Source organism: Chrysemys picta, chromosome 9 (assembly GCF_011386835.1).
Source record: "Chrysemys picta bellii isolate R12L10 chromosome 9, ASM1138683v2, whole genome shotgun sequence".
Taxonomy (NCBI): Eukaryota; Metazoa; Chordata; order Testudines; family Emydidae; genus Chrysemys; species Chrysemys picta.
Window position 1 is genome coordinate 33,848,704 of NC_088799.1, and position 21,368 is coordinate 33,870,071.

A 21,368-nucleotide genomic window follows, 5' to 3' on the forward strand; every position below is an offset into this window, starting at 1 on the left:
TCCAGTAATGTGCGCACATTCCATATGCCAATAGTGATCGGTGTCACTTTAAGTTTTGTTTTTGTTTTTGTTCGACCGCTTTTGTAGGATCCCTGCCAGCCACGGTATGCTGGCCATCTGTGGATATAAAGCAGATATCTGCGGAGTCCTGTGACATCTATATTTGTGGATATAATGCAGATATCCGCGGAGCTGCAGGGCTCTACTAGGAACCACAGCAGTGAAAACAGCAGCATGTCGGGCTGCCACTCGCAGGAGCCAGAGCCCAGCAAACTCCTGCCCGGGACCGTGCAAGCAACTTACACACACTAGGGCAACCATGGGCAGCTGTTGGTGAGCCTGGTGCCCACCCCACTGGGCAGGACTGGGGGCAGTACAGCCATGCCGGAGGGGCTGCCTGGGCTGGGTGCTGGCTCCTGCCAATGAGTGGCGGCCTGACATGCTGCTGCTTTCACCGCTGCAGTTCCTGGTAGATCCCTGCAGCACTGCGGATATCTGCTTTATATCTGTGGATATAAATTTTGTATCTGCGCAGGGCTCTACAAACTATAAAAAGAGGAATAAGGACAACCTGGGGAATTACAGACCATCAGCTTACCTTCAGTATCCAAAGGATAATGGAGCAAATAATTAAGCAATCTGCAGACACACAGTAGAAAATAAGGTGATAAGTAACAGTCAGCATGGATTTGTCAAGAACAAATTGTGTCAAACCAACCTAATACCTTTCTTTGCCAGGGTAAAAAGATTTGTGGATAGGAGGGATAGTAGATGTAGTATATCTTGACTTTAGTAAGGCTTTTGATAATGTGCCACATGACCTTCTCATTAACAAACTAGGGAAATACAACCTAGTTGAAGCTAGGTGGATGCATAACTGGTTATAAGGTGGATGCATAACTGGTTAGAAAACTGTACTCAGAGAGTAGTTATCAATGGTTCAAAGTCAAGCTGGGAAGGGCATATTGAGTGGGATCCTGCAGGGACTGGTTCTGGTTCTGTTCAGTATCTTCATCAATGATTTAGATAATGGCATAGAGAGTACACTTATAAAGTTTGTGGACAACACCAAGCTGGGAGGAGTTGCAAGTGCTTTGGCAGATAGGATTAAAATTCAAAATGATCTGGACAAACTGGAGAAATGGTCTGATGTAAATAGGGTGAAAGTCAATAAGGATAAATGCAAAGTACTCACTTAGGAAGGAACAATCGGCTGCACACATACAAACTGGGAAATGATTGCCGAGGATGGAGTGCTGCAGAAAGGGATCTGGAGGTAATTGTGGATCACAAGCTAACTATGTGAGTTAACAGTGTAACACTGGTGCAAAAAAGCGAACATCGTTCTGGGATGTATTAGCAGGACTGTTGTAAGCAAGACACGAGAAGTAATTCTTCTGCCCTATCCCGGGCTGATTAGGCCTCAGCTGGAGTATTTTGTCCAGTTCTGGGTGCCACATTTTAGGAAAGATGTGGACAAATTGGATAAAGTCCAGAGAAGAGCAACAAAAATTATTAAAGGTCTAGAAAACATGACTGATAAGGGAAGATTGAAAAAATTGGGTTTGTTTAGTCTGGAGAAGAGTAGACTGAGAGGGGACATAGCAGTTTTCAACTACATAAAAGATTGTTACAGGGAGGAGGGAGAAAAATTGTTCTCTTTAACCTCTGAGGATAGGACAAGAAGCAATGTGTTTAAATTGCAGCAAGGGAAGTTTAGGTTGTACATTATAAAAAAACTTCCTAACTGTTAGGGCGGTTAAGCACTGAAATAAATTTCCCAGGGAGGTTGTGGAATCTCCATCACTGGAGATTTTTAAAAGCAAGTTAGACAAACACCTGTCCGGGATGGTCTGAATAATCCTTAGTCCTGCCTTGAGTGCAGAGGACTGGACTAGAAGACCTCTCAAATTCCCTTCCAGTTCTATGATTTTATGACAAGGATCAGGTGATGGACTTGCCAAAAATGGTATTTAGATAGATTTCTGCTGGCTACATACCTGTGTATATGCATAACTTGCATTGTAAATTACTGTGTCCTATGGTAGTAACATAAATTGTGGTTTTGGCCAAATTACTCTGCTTTTGTTCAAACTACAGCCGTGTTTGGAGATTTGCCATCACTCACATGGAGCATATTCAGTTCTAGTGATCTGCAGATTTTGAAGGATGTAAAAGTATGTGCAGACCACTCACTCAGCAGAGGCTTTTGGCAGTCCCAATAAAATACAAATCATTCCAGTTTTTGGAGATATGCAGTGTTGATCTATGTGCACTAACTTTTAAAGAAGATTTCAATGTTACTGATTTCTGTTGAGTACAGAGTTTTGCAATGTTTTAAATCCACACATTATTAATATGATTTTTTTCTGTGTAGGACACAGCTGTTCATGTATCTAAGGCAAAGACAACTAAAAAAACAATAAAATACAAACATCTCTCTATTTCCTTCTCCTTAGTTCATTTGCTAGTAATCTTAATGTTCCATAGATTCTTCTTTCAAAAATATTTTAATAATTTTTATAACTAACAACAATTATGAATGTCATATTGTGTTATGTCCGTTTTAAAGTATGAATTTCTAAGTCTTTAAAATATAGCGTCCTTTGCACTTTTTTGTTATAAATTAAAATTTGAAAGATGTAGTAGAATCCTTAGGAAGAAGAATGCTTTCAGATTTCTGTCTGGGGCTTTGGCAGAATTGAAGAGGAGACTTTCCCTAGGGAATCTGTCCCAGGTTTTACACAAAACTGCTGAGGCAGGTCTTTGGGCCCCTCCCTCTGCCCTTTATATACATGGGTGCATCTCCCATTACCTCGATGTTGATTATGTTCGGTAGACCTTCTTATTACTTACTTTAATAGTGTGTCTTAGGGCATTAATTAATAACACTTGCAGTTAACTGGAACACTATAGAAGAAAATTTTACAGTGACTTATATACTACTGTTATATATAACTAGCTTGGATATCAGGGTTCTGATCCCAGTTTCAGATCCCAGTGTTCTGATCTCATTACTCCATTGAAATTCCCACTAACATTGTTATGAGTTTTGCCCGAGTAAGGGGTGCAGGATCAGTATTTTAAGGGATAACTTTACAGAGATGTATTTTTTACAATGATGTGTTCCTAGCTGCTGTTTTTTAACCCTTGCTCAATGAAGTTAACAACTCAGAAATAAGCTCGGAAATCTCATAATAATGGACACATTGTGTTTGTTTGTAGGCAATGTTTTTCTGCGACTGTGAGGATCAATATATGGGTGCTTTCTGTGAAGAATTTAACGCCTGTCAAAGCAGGCCCTGCCAGAACAATGGAACCTGCACTGATGTAACACAAAAACATGATGGGAAAAATTTCACCTGCACTTGCCCTACTGGTATGTTTTATATGGTGCTTTGAATAATATATATCTCTTTTAATATTCTGGGCATATCTTTTGCAATACAGTGCTTTCTATATCTTTAGCAAGAGGAAGAGAAGCAAGGGGGAAGATGATACAAGAACATAGGGGCTAGTGCTACAAAGACAGGGCCGGCTCTGGCTTTTTTGCTGCCCCAAGCAAAAAAAAAATCAAGGCGGCCAGAACAGCAAAGCAAAAAAATAAAAAAAACCCTGCAGCATGGCCGGAATGGCAAAGCAGGAAAAGAAAAAGAAAAAAAAACTGTGGGGCGGCCGGAGCCAGGATGCAGGGGGACTCCCTGCATTGCAGACGTGCCCCGGCTAGCGGGGGGGGGGGGGCGGGGGCGAGAGCGGGGAGAGAGAGAGAATGGAGCTGGTCAGGGCTTCAGTGGGGCGCTCGCCACGCAGCCCTGACCGCCATGCCGCCTGCCGGGAGGGCTCCGCGCCACTCCAGTCGGTGGGAAGGGAAGCACGCGGGCTGCCCTGCTGGGCTTGCTGCAGACCTGGCACTGGCTGGGGCAGATGGAGCGCACAGCCCGCTTCCAGTAGGGCGCTCCCCTCCTCCGCGCTGCCGCCCCCTACAGGGCGGCCGGATCGGCGAACAAAACACACACACACACGTACAAAAAGCAGCCGTGCCGCCCTAGGATTGGGCGGAATGCCGCCCCGTAGAATCTGCTGCCCCAAGCACGAGCTTGCTCGGCTGGTGCCTGGAGCTGGCTCTGTACAAAGACCACTAGATGTAGGTCTTACTGTTGCGAGCATTGTCGCAGTTAATGAAACTACTCACAGTTGTAAGAATTACACACAACAGGAAGAGTCTGCAGAATCGGGGCTCAGACTTTGCAGCCTAAAACTGTCATGTTATTTGCTTTTTGGTACATCCTTGAAATTGTTCTCTTTTGAGTAACTAACTTTAAGTGGTAGACATTTTGCCTATCAGACTAGTCAAATTGAAGATATTTCTATACAAACCGTGCAGCTGATGGATTGTTTATACAATTAATTTAAAATAAAATTTTGCAAAAATGTTATAAAAGGCAAAAAGCTTAATTGAGTAATTCATGGATTGGCTAATGATCAAAATGTATGTGTTTTAAGTTGCTTTGAAATTGCTTTATGAGCATTTGTTTTTAACACTTGATCAAATGAATATTGGCATCTTAATTAGAATTAAAATTAAACTAAATATGATGGTCATAGTTGAATGCCAGAGGGTAACTTCATGTAATTACTGTTCTATGCTGGAGGAAAATACTTTTTACAGAATTGGAATGATTGAAAATGTAATGCTTTCATGTCTGACATTTCAAAGGCACTACGTTCATTGCATAGTTCTTAGACAAACCACTTCAATAGGCATTTTCCAAAATTCTTTTGATTAGTTTTAATAAAAAGCAGACTGGAATAAAATTAACAGCAACATTCAGTAGTTTATTTTCACTTCTTATAAACATTTTACCACACATTTTCAACTCTAGTATAGGAAATAGGAATGATCTGTTGGCTGTTGATATATCAGATTATTTTTTAGAGCACTTAATACTGAGAAGAATGAAAGTGGAATTGTCTGAAAAAGGAAGAGATAATAGAGGGGAAGGAGAGATTAGTATTAGAAGTGGTTAAAAGTGTCTAGTTTTATAAAATGTAGGCTAAATTTTAAAGTCAGTGTTGTGGCGTAGAAGTATCTAAGTGTAGAATTTAGTCCAGAAAGATCATCCATTGAAATTTTTGATACTATGGAATATATTCTGTAAATCCTCTAATCATGAAATTTCTTTTGTAATCAATGGAAGTTCCACACATATAGTGCTTGCAGAATCAAGCCCCACAAATGTGCATAATATAGACGTTAACAGTTAGTTCTGAAGATAGTTGAAACCTTGTGATGAAAGTCAGATGGAATAATCAATTAATTGATCCAGGAGTAATAGATGATTCAAGGTGGCCTTACAGCCAGGGCCGAGGAGGGGAGGGGGGACCGGTACAAATTATTGGGGCCTGGCGGTCCGAAAGGGGACCAGGGGCCTGGCTTCCTTCGGCGTCCGCCCTTGTGGGGGGCCCGAAAAGAATTTTTCACCGGGGCCCGAACCTGCTCTCGGCGGCCCTGCTTACAGCAGCACTGTTGGCCATAGAAGAATTGTCTCAGTGAAAAGGGATCTATCAGTGGTGTAGTGCAGGTATACCACATCACTCACCACCCTGCAATCTGTTCTGTTCATTCCCTCTGAAGCACCTGGCATTGGCCACTGTCAGAGACAGAATACTGGGCTAGATGAACCTTTGGTCTGACCTAGTATGGCTGTTATGTAATCAGAGTAGGGGAAATGAGCTGGGCATCTGTATGCCCCACTAATCCCAGGCTCTTGTACTGGCAACATGGGCTGTTGGCAGTCAGCTCAAGCTAGAGCAACCTTCTAACTACTCTAACTTATTCTAGGGTACCAATCCAAAAATTGCGGTATACAAAGATATACCTTGAGATAGATAGATAGATAGATAGATAGATAGATCTTGGCAAGCAGGTGCTTGGGGCGGCCACTCTGGAGAGGGGTGGCAGGTCCAGTTATTCGGTGGCAATTCGGCGGACGGTCCCTCGCTCCCGCTCGGAGCGAAGGACCGTCCGCCGCAGATCGCAATCCTGGCTTTTTTTTTTTTGGCTGCTTGGGGTGGCCAAAACCCTGGAGCTGGCCCTTTTTAACTTAGCTATCTTGCATCCCCACCCGTCATCTCCTTGGCCACTACTCAGGATCTGTCCAATCATTTCAAATATTTAATAATGAACTCCACTAAATCTGCTGCTTTTTATGCCTCTGGACTTCCAATCTCACTCTACCTTTGCTTAGTTTAACTATTTTGTATGTGCAGCCCCAAACTAATTTGCATATGGGTTTCATTTAATGACCTGGATTTATACTTAAACTATGCTGGAAATGAGATATGACCTCCCTGTGCAAATATATTCTTCTCCATTATATTTCATAAATATACAGACGGATCCAATTGTCTTTTTTATGAGTAAGATATGTAAATATAGTTAAGTAATGCTTTAAATTCTATTAACGGCAAAGGACAGTTAAGAGAAAGATTAGACTGGAACTGAACTAGAAATTGAGTGACTTGAAAAATCCCTACAGTTAAGGTCATAGTGGATGATATGTATTCAGAATTCATTGACCATAAAATTGTCCGTAACTCGGAGAAGACACTTGAAAATGTATTTTATACACTGTATAGGCATAAGCATATAAATAGCCGGAAATTCCTATTTAAAATTTAATGTTAGACTAAATTACTTTCATGTGATCTTATTTTGTAAATGGCAATTAGTAGTAATTCTTAAACAAAAATTAACTATTTATAAGACAAAAAAAAATCCAAATTCTGCTCCATGGATCCCACATTTTAGCGATGTTCAAACCTTGAGCCAAGTCCTTAAGTGGAACTACTTGTTTGAGTAGTGGTTTGTGCTAGAAAGGTTCAGAGATTTGCTGTGGCTGGGCTTGTAGAAGTATCCAAAAATTCATATATTTACCCAAAACTTGCCTGAAATTGGGCCTGATCATATCATCCATTCACCCAGTCAAACTTCCCATTGAAATGTAATCCTCTAACCTTAATCTAAATCTTTTTGACTGAGATCCTGAATAGCGAAGCTCACAAGACAGTTTCTATATGAGATTTCTATTATATCCTGGTTATATTCTATTATATATATATATTATATCCATAGCTGGGCTATGTTTCATTAATCTCACAAATAATGTGTGTTTCATACTACTTGTGATATTTCTGATCCCAGACAAAACTAAGAAGTTTAGAAACTGATTTTTTTTTTTTTAAATAAAGTTAGCCAAATGTCATAGATTCTTTCTCTGGCTGATCACCACTCTTCCCTGCCCCCCCCCCCCCCAAAAGAGCGAAGAAAAGTATCTTTGGTTCTGAATTTTGGAGAAGGTTTTAGGTAAATTTTTATTTAATCAAACCCATTTCACCCATCATTTAGTATGTGAAAATTTTGAAGTGAGTGAAAGATTGAAAAAGTGGCAAACTGGATAGGCACAGATTTTGGAAATGTTGATGACTTATGCAACAGAGGGTCCTGTGGCACCTTTAAGACTAACAGAAGTATTGGGAGCATAAGCTTTCGTGGGTAAGAACCTCACTTCTTCAGATGCAGGAAGTGAGGTTCTTACCCACGAAAGCTTATGCTCCCAATATTCTGTTAGTCTTAAAGGTGTCACAGGACCCTCTGTTGCTTTTTACAGATTCAGACTAACACGGCTACCCCTCTGATAGAATCATAGAATCATAGAATATCAGGGTTGGAAGGGACCTCAAGAGGTCATCTAGTCCAACCCCCTGCTCAAAGCAGGACCAATTCCCAACTAAATCATCCCAGCCAGGGCTTTGTCAAGCCGGGCCTTAAAAACCTCCAAGGAAGGAGACTCCACCACCTCCCTAGGTAACACATTCCAGTGTTTCACCACCCTCCTAGTGAAATAGTTTTTCCTAATATCCAACCTGGACCTCCCCCACTGCAACTTGAGACCATTGCTCCTTGTTCTGTCATCTGCCATCACTGAGAACAGCCGAGCTCCATCCTCTTTGGAACCCCCCTTCAGGTAGTTGAAGGCTGCTATCAAGTCCCCCCTCATTCTTCTCTTCTGGAGACTAAACAATCCCAGTTCCCTCAGCCTCTCCTCATAAGTCATGTGCTCCAGACCCCTAATCATTTTTGTTGCCCTCCGTTGGACTCTTTCCAATTTTTCCACATCCTTCTTGTAGTGTGGGGCCCAAAACTGGACACAGTACTCCAGATGAGGCCTCACCAATGTCGAATAAAGGGGAACGATCACATTCCTCGACCTGCTGGCAATGCCCCTACTTATACAGCCCAAAATGCCGTTAGCCTTCTTGGCAACAAGAGCACACTGTTGACTCATATCCAGCTTCTCGTCCACTGTGACCCCTAGGTCCTTTTCTGCAGAACTGCTACCTAGCCATTCGGTCCCTAGTCTGTAGCAGTGCATGCGATTCTTCCGTCCTAAGTGCAGGACTCTGCACTTGTCCTTGTTGAACCTCATCAGGTTTTTTTTGGCCCAATCCTCTAATTTGTCTAGGTCCTCTGTATCCGATCCCTACCCTCTAGTGTATCTACCACGCCTCCTAGTTTAGTGTCATCTGCAAACTTGCTGAGAGTGCAGTCCACACCATCCTCCAGATCATTAATAAAGATATTAAACAAAACCGGCCCTAGGACCGACGCTTGGGGCACTCCGCTTGAAACCGGCTGCCAACTAGACATGGAGCCGTTGATCACTACCCGTTGAGCCCGACGATCTAGCCAGCTTTCTATCCACCTTACAGTCCATTCATCCAGCCCATACTTGATGACTTATGTTATTGAATATCTTATATGTGGATTTAAAAAAAAATCTGTGATGGAAGTGACCTAATCGTCTTCCACATATGACTATACACCTCTACCCCGATATAACGAGACCCGATATAACACAAATTCCGATATAACGCGGTAAAGCAGTGCTCCGGGGGGGCGGGGCTGCGCACTCCGGCGGATCAAAGCAAGTTCGATATAAAGCGGTTTCACCTATAATGCAGTAAGATTTTTTGGCTCCCGAGGACAGCATTATATCTGGGTAGAGGTGTATTTGAGAAAGATGCGTGCTTGATATATCATCATATATAATGAAAAAGTATTTTATTGTCCCAGGACATTAGTCCAGAATTTGGGAAAAGTGAGAGTTGCTGCATTATCAGTATGTTTTTTTCCCAATAGAACACTTTCCCCCATGTAATCCACTACCCCTTCCTACACACTAGTTGCTACATTTGCTCTTATGAATTCTGCTATTATCATGAGGGCTAATATATCTTCCTTTGCCAAGAGGGACATTGTGCATGTAGCTACCATGGAGTGACAGAAGAAGTATGGCACATCTTCACATGAGATCCCAAAGATCATTGCTACTAGGGCCATTTTGAAATTTTTTTGACAGAACTTTTTTGGTCAAAAAATGCCACTTTATCAAAATGTTCCCCAGAAATGTATTTGTTTTGTCAAAAATTTAATCTGGAGGTTTCCCAGTCCAGTACAGAATTTATGGTAAAAATGAGGGGAGAGAGACTGATTCACTGAGCCCAGGAGCTGGGCTTTGGACCTGGATCCTCCCGCATTCCAGATGAATGCCTGACCACCAGGCTATTCTGGGATATGGGGCTCTCTCTCGTGTTCTTTTCATGAGGAATTTCAGAAGGTCTGAATTTTGTTCCACCTCAGAATTTTTCACCAAATAGCACTGTTGTTTTCTGCCCAACCCTAAATGATGCTTGTCTGATAGTCTGAGCTCATGTGTTGGAGAGTGAAACTCCATTTCTTAGGTTTTTTGTAGTCTCACTTTATAATATCATCTGTGTCAACAAGACAAACATTTGTATTCTTAGGTGTATTTATTTTACCACAGAATCAATATATACATATAATGAGCCAGATTGTTAATTGCTCTGCACAGGGATTGGGAGAGGAAGTAAGAACCTTCTCTGAGTACAGTGCGTACATAAGGTTAGCAGAGACAGCAGTGCTAACCTCCCTATAGAGAAAGGGGAGGACAAGACTAGGCTGAAGCCATGAAGAGCTAAGCCAGCACAGGGGTAGCACATGCAATATATACCCTTTCAAAAGATGTAGTAGGAGCCCTGAGGCCTGCAGACCCCAGACATTCTTGAGTCATTTTCAAGAGCCAGATATTTAAAGGATTTTAGTCACTTAAAGATTCAGATAGGCACCTAGTGGCATTTTCAAAAGTTCTCAAACACCTAACTCCCATTAAAATCAGTGGGAAATCAATGGGAGTTGGTGTGATTTTCAAAGGTGCCTATCTGCATCTTTAGGTGCCAAAGCACCTTTTAAACATTTGGCCCTTAATGTCTCCCAAGACTCCTACTGGGGCAAGGCACCTTTGCTCCCCCTTTACCTTCAGGCAGTGGCTGAACAGCCAAAATCTAGCCCCAGAACTTTCCAAGTCTCCATTATTTCTAAATCCCCTGTGACTAAAAATATACATATTAGGAGCAGCACTTTCTACTGCTTCCTTAACCTGAGTGTTAACCCAACCATGAGAAGTTTTAATGAAACCATCAAGTTCTATGTATTATGGTAAAGAAACGACTTACATGCCAGTTTCTGAACAAAAAAATACGTATTTCCAATCCATTAATTTTGACCCGGGAGTGAATATATATTTTATTTTAAACTTTGATTTTTACCTATTTTTCATAAAAACGTACTTCCATAAAATCATATATTAGACTCTGTGATGCACTTTAATCCATTTTCAGTTCAATTCGCTAATGCTATGGTGCCCTTCTGGTTGTGGTGGAGCAGGGACTTAATCCAGGTTTCTCAAATCCTAGGCTAGCACGCTAGCCACTAGATTATTCTGCCTTCTCCCACTGAGGTGGGACATTCGTACCATACATCAGCGTTTGAAATTCATTTGTCGTAAGGGATGCCCTACCAATTTTTATAGTAGGGGTGCTGAAAGCTATTGAACCAAACTGTAAACCCTGTATATAATGGAAATCCCTTCAAGCCAACACACCTAGTTCCAGCACCTATGTTTGTCATTTTGATTCATCACAACACTAATCCAAAATGGACTGTTGCTGAATGAATGGGATTGTTCTGTAGATATTCAACATCTCTTAGAGTACAGTATGCATGCGTTTTACAGAAAGCAGTATTACATTATATTGCATTTGCCTCTAATGGGCTGAAAATGGGGTTGGGGAAGGATAAAAAGACACTTCTGTAGAGCATTTCTAACATCATAAGTCAAAATTCTGTTCCTATTAAAGTCAGTGGGAACATTGCCATTGATTTCATTAGTACCAAGGCTGGGTCCATAAATATGACAATTCAGTCTTACTTAATTTTTCTTACCCTGCCTTGTTGTTGTTATTGTTTCATGTTTTCAAAGATTTTTCGTTTCACTCTGCTTCTTTTCTTGGATTTACACCTCTCTCATTCTTAGACTCACACATTCTTTTTGGGGCAAATTCAGCTATAGGGTAAGTGGGTTCAATTCCATTGAAGCCAGTGGAGTTGGACTCATTTGTGCCATTGAAGAATTTAGCTCTATTTCTTCAGACATTAAAATGTGTTGGGTTTGGCTTTTTCTGTGTTTTTTTTTTTTCTTGAAAATTTCTGCTTTTATTTTCTGAAACCTACTGTTTTTATAGTAATTGGAATGACTGTCACTGCTTGCTTCATCTTAATGTTCACTAGATTTTCTATTAGAACATATGTCAGTATATCAAGAAATGAAAAGTAGAAACTGGTGGTGTTCATGTTATTTCTTTTAGAAAAGATTCCAACAGATTCCCTTCACTGCATATTAGAAGCTAGTAGAAGAAATGGAAAAGAAAAATAGAATATACTATACACTCCTTATTTTTGAAAGCTTTCAGCACCCACAGTATCTGTGAAGTACCATGTTGCCATAACCTTGCTACAAGAAAATGATACAGAGATTTGTAACTGCACAAAATGTACAGGAACAAAGATTCTTAAAATGTATCTGACTGACATGCTGCTTTTTTGTAGTATGACTCATTTAGGAAACTGTTAATTTGCAGCATTCAGTATTGGCTATTAAAGACAAAAAGAATATTTTCTTTCTTTAGAGGAATACATGCAATATAGTTGTTAATTAGATGGAATATATTTGTTTTCATAAAGCAGACAATAAAATGTCATCTTTATGGTGTGATTTGTTCCAGGTTATTATGACAGTCACAGCAAATCCAGCTGATTATTTTAGCAAGTTGCAGAGCCATGCAATTATATGTCCCTCATTTGACTAAAGTTTTTACAATCATACAGTGAATTCCAGTGTAATTTTTATTTTCACAAACTTACACTTCTGAAGATGGGCATAACTGAAAATGAAGTAAGCATATTCAGTATTGCACTATGCTTCAGAAAAATAATCCTATGAACATGAGAGAGAACTTGAAATACTAAAATATGTATATCGAAAGCAAATTACTTGGCCAACAGTGTTCTGCGGTTCCTTCTGCGGTTGTCTTTTTGTAAGTGTTATGTTCATTAAGTGCTCATCGCCATTGGCAGTCATGGATACTGAAATCTACTGGTCATCCACAGTACGGGAATGGTAACAAACAGTTGACAGTGCAAGCTTCCTCTCACTGCTCTGCTGTGTAACCCAGCCCTGACCTAGAAGGACCATCTATGGGAGATTCCTTAGTTTCTCTGTTGAACCTAGATGCCAGTTGTGGTGCTAATGCAGGTACAACAGAGTTATTCTGGATTCATGCTGGAGAAAGTAGGAACAGAATTTGGCTCACAGTACCATGTAAAAATGCAAAGAAAACACAGAGAAGAGGGAAATCTTAGAAATCGTATCTGGTATAGAATTCTAGCAGTTATACACCTTTGGGCCAAATTCAATGCTGACTTACACTTAAAATTACATCAACAGGCTTGAATAGGTGTAATTCTGCCCAGTAGGCTTTTAAATGGTAAACACTTTATAAAAAATGATTCAATCAGTAACTAAGGAATATCTTTTCTGCATGAGGAAAACAGTCCAAGCAGGTCCTATTAGAATTCCGGATGCTAGTTCCAAAATTACACAGCATGGTATTGGTACCTGTGCCTAGAAACAGAATTATAAAGAGAGATGACAGAGAACGGCCCATATGTGGGGGATTCAGGTGCCTTGACTATGTTCAAGAATTAGATTTATGATTGAGTATATACATTTTTTTAAGAATCTTTAAATGTTTGATAGGAAAAATAGAAAAGAAAGTGTGTTGTGTTTGATAAGACTGTACTACTTAATGCTAATGTAACTCTCAAATTACAGAGAGGCCCAAATCATGAAGCTCATATCTAGAAACAGATTCAGTTCTGAACTTCTCCAAAGTTCATTGATATTCACATTTAGTGCTCGGGGTAGGCCCAATAAACAAAGTTCTAATCCAGATCTGGATTTGAAATTCTCTAGAGTCTTAACATATAATGGTTTGGTTTTTCCCAGGAATAGCGAAATGCCTGTGTAGAAGGTGAAATACACACTTGGTTCTATAGCCACATCCCTAGAGTTCAGGGAACTTTAACTATGCTGTTCTGGTTTAGACCCATTGGTACCTCAATTATTTAAATATATTTTATTATATGTATATGTACTTATTCTCATATGATAACAATGATTAATCCTGAGCACTTTTCAACTGTAGATCTCAGATCACTTTACAGATATGGGCAAGCATTTTACAGATGGAGAAACTGAAACACAAGACTGCTTAATTGACTTGCCTAGTGTCAAAACACCAAGTCAGTGGTAGAAGGGGGATTAGAACTCAGTCTCCTGATTCACAGTCTTATGCTCTAGACATTAGACTACACTTCCTCCCCCCAGTCTGTTGTAAACTGAAGACCACATATTGCCCTAGAGCAATACACAAAATTCCATTTGACATAACTGGGAATTGTACAGTTTGACAAAGATGAGATATATATATATATATTACCAATTAAATTTAAGTATTTCATTGGGATCATACTTGGTAACAACCAGGTGTGTAACATGCAGTACTTTTCTCTTTACACACAAATCCCTAGATAAATAGTAGAAACAAAAGAAATAATTTTAAACATAGAATGAGAAACGTGTGGTACTTGTGATAGGATTTGAGTTTGGGGTATTTCATTACTTAGATTGTTATTTCAATGTTTGTTCATTATTCTGAACCTACTATAAGGTCTTCCAGCATATGAGAAAAAGCAAGCTAACAATCAATTGGCATTATAGGTATATCTACACCATGGGGTAACATGCACTAATGTGTTCTGAATTAATTGGTCCATGGAGACCCTGCTGGTGCATTCTAAAAGTTCCCTAATGCACGTTAATGTAATACTGTTTCAAACAACACTAGATTAAAGCTCACTAGGGAACTTTTAGTGCGTACCAGCAGGGTCTACACAGACCAATTAATGTGCAATACTTTAGCACACATTTTAGAAATCACACCCTTATAATGCACATTGCCTCACTGTGTAGATGCGCCATACACTGAACTTGCAATCTGTCAATCTTTGAGGAGCTTGTTTTTGGCAGAATTTACAACTGTGGTGATTGTGTCCCCACATCTCTCACTTAAAATAAACAATCCTCTCTGAGGCTCAGAAGTAGGAACAAATGACAGTCATTCAGCATATGCACAAATAATTCAGAATGACTAGTCTTGTTTAAAGTCTCCCTAGAGGTTTTTGTGTGCAAATTCAAAATAAAATTGAAATTTATTTGAAGTTCTTTGTGGTTGCACAGCCCCATACACACTAATGCAGTCAGAATATTGCTGTTGGTAAAATACAATTTGATAGTATCACTATATTTGAATTTTGATCTATGTTGCTGGAACCAAGTTCAGATTCTTATTAATTGAATGTTTTAATGAAAATTTGAATATTGAGAGATTGTCATGAATACTGTTTCTCATCTCTGGGTAATATTATTCAAAGAAACTAACTTACTGCTATTTAAATGGTATAATGGCAAATTTTGTAATAAAACTTTAATTTCTCTTCACTTTCTAAAACATTTGAATCATGATATAGGTTACACTGGAGAACTATGTCAGTCAGAGATTGATCACTGCAGCCAAGAGCCATGCAGAAATGGTGGTACCTGCTTTTCCAATATCAGTGGATTCAGTTGTCAATGTCCAGAAGGTAAATAGAAACAATTTCTCATTTTAAATCATACCTCTTATCAGCATTAACAAAGTTGGTGTTATATGGGATATATTATGATGCTGTAACTTTTTAGTTAAATGAACATATATTGGAAGCTCTACCTGACAAGACATCAATTTAAGTGGATAGAATTCCAGATTAGAAATCTTTGCATTACCATTTTTAATGATGTCCAAACCACATTTAAGTTTCAGTGTATATGTTGAACAAAAGTATTTTCCATGTTCTTTTAATCTCTCCTATCTGGAAATCAGGCTAGAGCTCTCATGAGAAAAGGACATAAGAATCTTACAAAATGTACAGTTGTTCCTGATTTTTGTCTTGTTCAGAAAAAGCAAAAGAAAAGCCAGTCTCTCATGTTATTTTGATATATCTGCTTCTGTTCCTAGATAAAATAGAAAGTTTATAGGAGTACACTTTTTAATCAACTGAACATTTTCAAACCCCTGAAAAGATTTGATCCATTCTGTTTTTATTTGAACTGGTTTATCTCTCACTATATGAAATCCTTGAAATCATTTTCGTCAGTAAACACTGTAAATGTTAACTCTAAGTAATGAGGACATTGTGACGTTGAAAGCATATCCTTTTTATAACATCATGCTACCTGCAAATGGCTGGTTGCATAAATTATCAGTAGTGAAAGCTTCCAGTTACAAATTTTTCTATTAGTCATCAGTACCAAACGATAGTTAAGGTTGTTGTCCAGAGCTAATATTTCCTCTCCCAATTCACCTATAGTTGTTGTTTTTTATTTTTCCAATGCTATCTTTTATACAGTTGAGTTTACTTTTAGGTAGAAGTCTTGTTTATAATTAATAATTGCTTCTCTTGAAGAAATATGAACCTGCTTAACTTAAGGGTTATTTGTAATTGCTTCAGACTGGCTTTTCTCTTCCTCTGAAGTCAGTTGCTCTAATGAGTGACCCACTTAACAGCTGTGTTGAATTAACATTATGTCAGCAGTCTAAACCTTGCATTTTAGAAGAATTTTGAAAATTGTTTGTTGTATAAATAGTATCAGAATTCAATGAGACAATCATAAGATGTTGGGACGTAGCCAAATGTAGCTTGATTTTCTAATGAAATTTGTTCAAGTATCTTATATAATTCGCTTTCTTATCAGTAAGAACAGTAATTATGAAAAATACCTGTTGGCTAGATAATTTTTGCCAGTTTCGGAGGTGACATTTATTCATGTGTATAATATAACTAAATACATGCTAATACTGGCCAATTAGCAGTCCTGGGTCAGTTGCTTAGCACAGATCGGGTGATACTCCCCAAAGCTCTTGAAAGTTTTGTCCCCTCGGAGCCACTATCCACCTATGTGGTGGGGGCTATCGCACTGTCTCAGCCCCTTGCTGGAGGCATCGTCACCCTGACATCCCCTGCTTAAGGAAAATCCACTTGGGCTGGGCCACCAGTGAGATTTGGTCCTCTTGGAGGTGACACAGGCCAATAGGGAGACAGCAAACCAGATAAGAAGGCTTGCCTGCTTCCTCTGAGTGGTCTGCTGGGTGAAACTGGGACAATGGAGGACCTCTTCTGTGCTAACCAAGCACTCCAAGGCCAGTTTGGATCCTGGGCTTAAAAGTGCTGCAGTGAAGCGTCTGCCTTTTTACATTTGTTTGTTTAAAGGCACGGACAACCAGATTATGTAACCGTTTAAAGATGGTATGCTGAATTTACGGCCCTACTTGGGATTAGCTGTCACACTTTGTAAATGGAAGCAGGGAGTGCCTGCAATGCCACACCCCAACACAAGCAGGTGGAACAGTGGTGTGTGGAACCACTTACACCACACATGTTTTGTACTGACCCCCCTTGAGCTTAACTGTTGCCCTTGCAATGTCCCAAAAGTCCCTGCAGGAACCTGTGCCTCTCCAGCTGAACTTTCTCCTTTCAGCCTCAGTGGGTTTGGATATCTTTGTGCTGTGTCCACCTGATGCTACAGTCAGGTCTGCTTCTTTTCATCTTAATTATTATTTCTGCTGCTCTTTCTCTGCCACTAGCCCAGGAACATCATTGACAACCATTCTCCAGCTGCCAAAGAACTTGAAACAACTTTGAGGCCATGGCCTGTGTTTTATTTTGAGTACGAAGTTCTTTGATGTAGTTTTTAGCACTTTGTCATTTTTGCTCAGTGCTTTGCTGTTTTTCTTTTTGGCACTTGGATGCAATTTTCTGTGGCATTTTTTGCTTTGGTACCTCACCTTCTTGCTTTGCGTCTCTGATGAAGCCCTTTGCTCCTATTCAGCTCCAGTCTTTCTGTTTTGTAGCAGTTTCGAGGAATGTCTGTGCTGCATGGACATTATTAATGGATATTCACATTTTCTGGATCACTTCTGTGAGGGGATGTCAGATCTAATTTCATATGTCACCCAGGGTACTCAGGTATTTCAGAGAATCACTCTGCTCCCGTCTGAAGGAACCTCTGCCCACAAAGAAACCCCCATAAATCTGGCAAGAGGCCAGCATAGGGTGCTTTGAAGGAGAGTTACTTGAAGCCTAAATCTGAGTTGTCTTTGGGCACTGGGTACCTCTGCTGCTGTTGGCACTGCTTGCATTGGTGCAGACCCAAATTTTCTCCAAGTCCAACAGTGTAGCTTTACCACCAAGGCAGGGGACTGAGTGGTGCACCTAGTCCATGATGCCCTAGGCATCTCAGCACTGAAGTCTCTGGTACTGAGTACCACCTCATTTGGCCAGACATTAAAAAGGACTCCAGGCATCTACACATCACTCTGTTGCAGTGTGTGTGCGGTGACTTTGTCAAGTCCTTCCCAGTCATCCTCCAGGTTGTCTTGAAGGGTGCAATGATCTGTCAGACCCAATGTGAACGATTATTAGAGCTCTAAATGCAATTAAAGTCCTTTTTGTACCAAGATTGACACCCACAAACCAGGAAGTCAGTTCAGAGAGCACATGAACATAAGTCTTGTCCCCAGCAACCCTGACATCTCATATGCCAAAGATCTTGGCACAAATGGTATTGAAGCCTGTTAAAACTTCCCCATTAGCTCCTCTCTTTTCTAGCATGTTTGTAGATTTAAGATGAGTAAATAGGAAATATTGGAGAATTTTAGACTTTGGACCTTCAGGAAAGGGACACTTTCTGTTAAAGGCCCCACTTTGTGGATGAGTGACTTGTGTGTTGTCTTTTTCAAAAGTTATTTTTATGGTTCATCAGAGACTATATGATATGCTCAGATATACAGATATATCTTTAGAGCAAGTGATTTGTGCACTGGGATTTGGGTTGGTCCAGGCTAGCATCCAGATTTAAATAACTATGGGGAAACATTACTTTATGATTATATAAAGAATATGCATATATTACCATAGAGAACATGCACATACTCTTGAAGGCAGAGTGAGTTGAGCTGAAATGAACAGAAACACCATTCCTATTCTCATGCTGAACATCTAATGCACTAGTAAGTTTCTGTTGTTTTATTTTAGTATCAAAAGATATTAGCATTTATTTTCCTAATAAAGAATTAGAATAAACATGATTCAGTTTTTCTATAGGAGCAAAAACAAATATTTACGGTACATCAAATATTTTCTTACTGTAATTTTAGCCAATGTAATTAGTATCAGACAGATTTCTACTGCATATCTAATACAATAAGTACAGCACAGCACATTGACCTCCCTTAAAAATAAGCCACACTATAGATGACATTATTTTTATTAATGTTTCTGAATAACTTGCTACTTGTAGCCATTGTATAGAATCAGGATGGACTTGGTTGAGGATCTGCTACTTTCATTGTGTGTTTATTTGTTATACTTGCTGCTACTGCTATGGATTATAGCACGGTTGGCCAAACCACGGCTTGTGAGCCACATGTGGCTCTTTCACAGTTAAAGTGTGGCTCATGGAGTCACCCATGCCCTCCCCCCATTCTCCACCTACCAGATTGGTGGTGTGGAGCTTGGGGCTTCTGCCTTATGGTGGGGCTAGGGGCTTCTGCCAGAGACGACTGGTGCCTGCTGAGACTGGGGGGGCACAATTTAAAAGCCCCCCCCCAACAGCTTGAGTCATGCCCCACCAGGCATGTATCCCCCTCTTCCCCGCTTACCCTCAGTGGCCCCTCCCTACAGCTCCCAGGTGTTACTCTTTGTGGAGAGGCAGCTGCAAACAGCTGGGAGCTGCAGGGAGGGGGCACTACTTTAGCTTTGCAGGGACAGGCAGCAGCAAAAGCAGCGGCTCTCCCTGCAGCTCCCAGCTATTCGCTGCTGGCTCTCCCCATGGCCACAGCTCCCAGCTTGCCAGCTCCAGCAGCTGCTTGCAGGGAGGGGGCCTGGCAGCACCATGTGACCGAGCGGGGCCAGAAAACCCTGGAAAAAATCAGGGGGAGGCATGTGACCCCATGTGTACCCCTCACGCATCACCTCTGGCCAGCAGGGATGGGGGTCTTGGGGCTTCAGCCCCATGGGAGGTATCTGCCGAGGCTTGGGACTTCAGCAGGAACAGGGCTGTCGCCCCAAGCCCTGGCAGGTGCCTCCCGCAAGGCTAAAGCCCCGAGCCTCGGCAGGTGCACTCCATCTCTCAAACTTCTGAACACTCTTGTTATTGTTATATGCAGCTCAGAGGGTCAGTAAGTTTGGCCATCCCTGGATTATCGATTGGAGCACAAACATTTTCCCTTTTTCCAAAAAACCATTGCTGTTTACTTGCATCACACTGCACCATATTGTCATTAGAATCAATCAGTGTGCAGAGCTAGATTGCCCCTTCAAGCAGAAAAACCATTGGGAGGGGACCCCCAGCGGGCAGGCAGAAAACTGCACTGTATTCACCCTCTGTGTTCTCTAGAGCTGTCCCCTCTAGTGAAGAGAGGTTTCTGGGACTACACATCTAGCCTCCTAATGCTTTTTATGTAAGGTATTCTCTGGGCAAAACACCTCCAAACCTGCAGAATTAGGTGCTGTCCTTCATGTATGGTTGCCCTCGTATGTGGCTTTGCTGGTCCCCTTCCCTCAGCTGCACAGCTGCTGCTGCAGTAATGTTGGTGTCGAGTATCCATCTTTCCTAATTTTGTCCCCACCACAAGGAAGGGAGAATGCTGCTGCAGAGGTCACATCTGGTCCCTTCTGCAAAGGCAGGGGCAGTTGTACTGGGATAGAGTATCAACCAAGCATGTTAGCTATGCTATGTCCAACATAGCAAGGAAATGCAATATACCAATACTAACAATAACAGGAATTTCAGGTTTTTGAGGGGAAGAATAAGGGCTGAGCTTGTAGATGCCACATTGTAAAATACAATATTGACTGCTCTGACCAAATACGTGGCCATTTTTTTCTTATTCCATTTGAGGCAATATTTTTATCTTTCTCACTCAGTTTGTGAGCTTTTATTTGGAGATTTTTAGGGAGCAGGGAGACTGAGGAGGAGACTTTTTTTGTAAATAAGCCAGAGAATACCTGCTTGGAAGTTGCAGAACTGTTATTTTTAGAGTGCCCTGACATGTTTCTTTTCTAAAAAATATGATCAGCTTCAAGCATAGGCTTGGGCTCTTGCTCTGCTACCTTTCTCCCACTGTGCCTAATTGTAGTTGCATGTTGAGATGAGGCCTTTCTTTCTGAAGTGCTAATTCAGCACAGTGGGGGGGAAGGCAGGCCAGCGTTTAGTATACATTTAAAAACTAAAGGACCGGAGAATCGGGAAGTATTATGTGATAGAAAATGAACAGAACAGGAGAGATGGAAAATATAACCACATTACAAAAAGAAAAAAGAGAAGAACATGCAGTGGATGGCAGAAGAAGAGATGGATGGAAATAATAAGGAATCATTTCTACATGGTCCATTTATGTTCTACAAATGACACCTGTGTTTTAGAAATCAGACGTGAAAAGTATGAAAGGTGAGCTTCTTGGGCAGTGCAAAGTGAATGGTTTGAATAGAGGTAGTTCTTTATACTCATTACATAATCTTTAATAGTTTTAAAGAGTCCTTAAAGAATGGTTAGTAACTAGAGACTCAGGCTTGAAGATTCCATGATTTTCTGCTTAACATTATATTTCAGCTCTGATACATATACAGAATAATTTGGGAAATAAACTACTATGTGCAGTTGTTGAGGCAACTTGTTTTCAGGGCACAATTGGATTTTACATTCAGGGAAGTAGATAGAAGAAATTTT

General features: G+C 40.6%; 1 protein-coding gene across 2 annotated transcripts in view; it reads left to right on the plus strand.

Annotated features, from left to right (window-relative positions):
* Positions 1-21,368, plus strand: part of DNER (delta/notch like EGF repeat containing) — a 284,460-nt gene that overhangs the window by 203,625 nt on the left and 59,467 nt on the right. For both annotated transcript variants that reach the window (XM_005282630.4, XM_065556947.1), the window contains exons 6-7: positions 3,226-3,379; positions 15,071-15,184. In XM_005282630.4, coding sequence (XP_005282687.1) covers positions 3,226-3,379; positions 15,071-15,184 — 268 coding nt within the window. The remainder of the gene's footprint in view (positions 1-3,225; positions 3,380-15,070; positions 15,185-21,368) is intronic.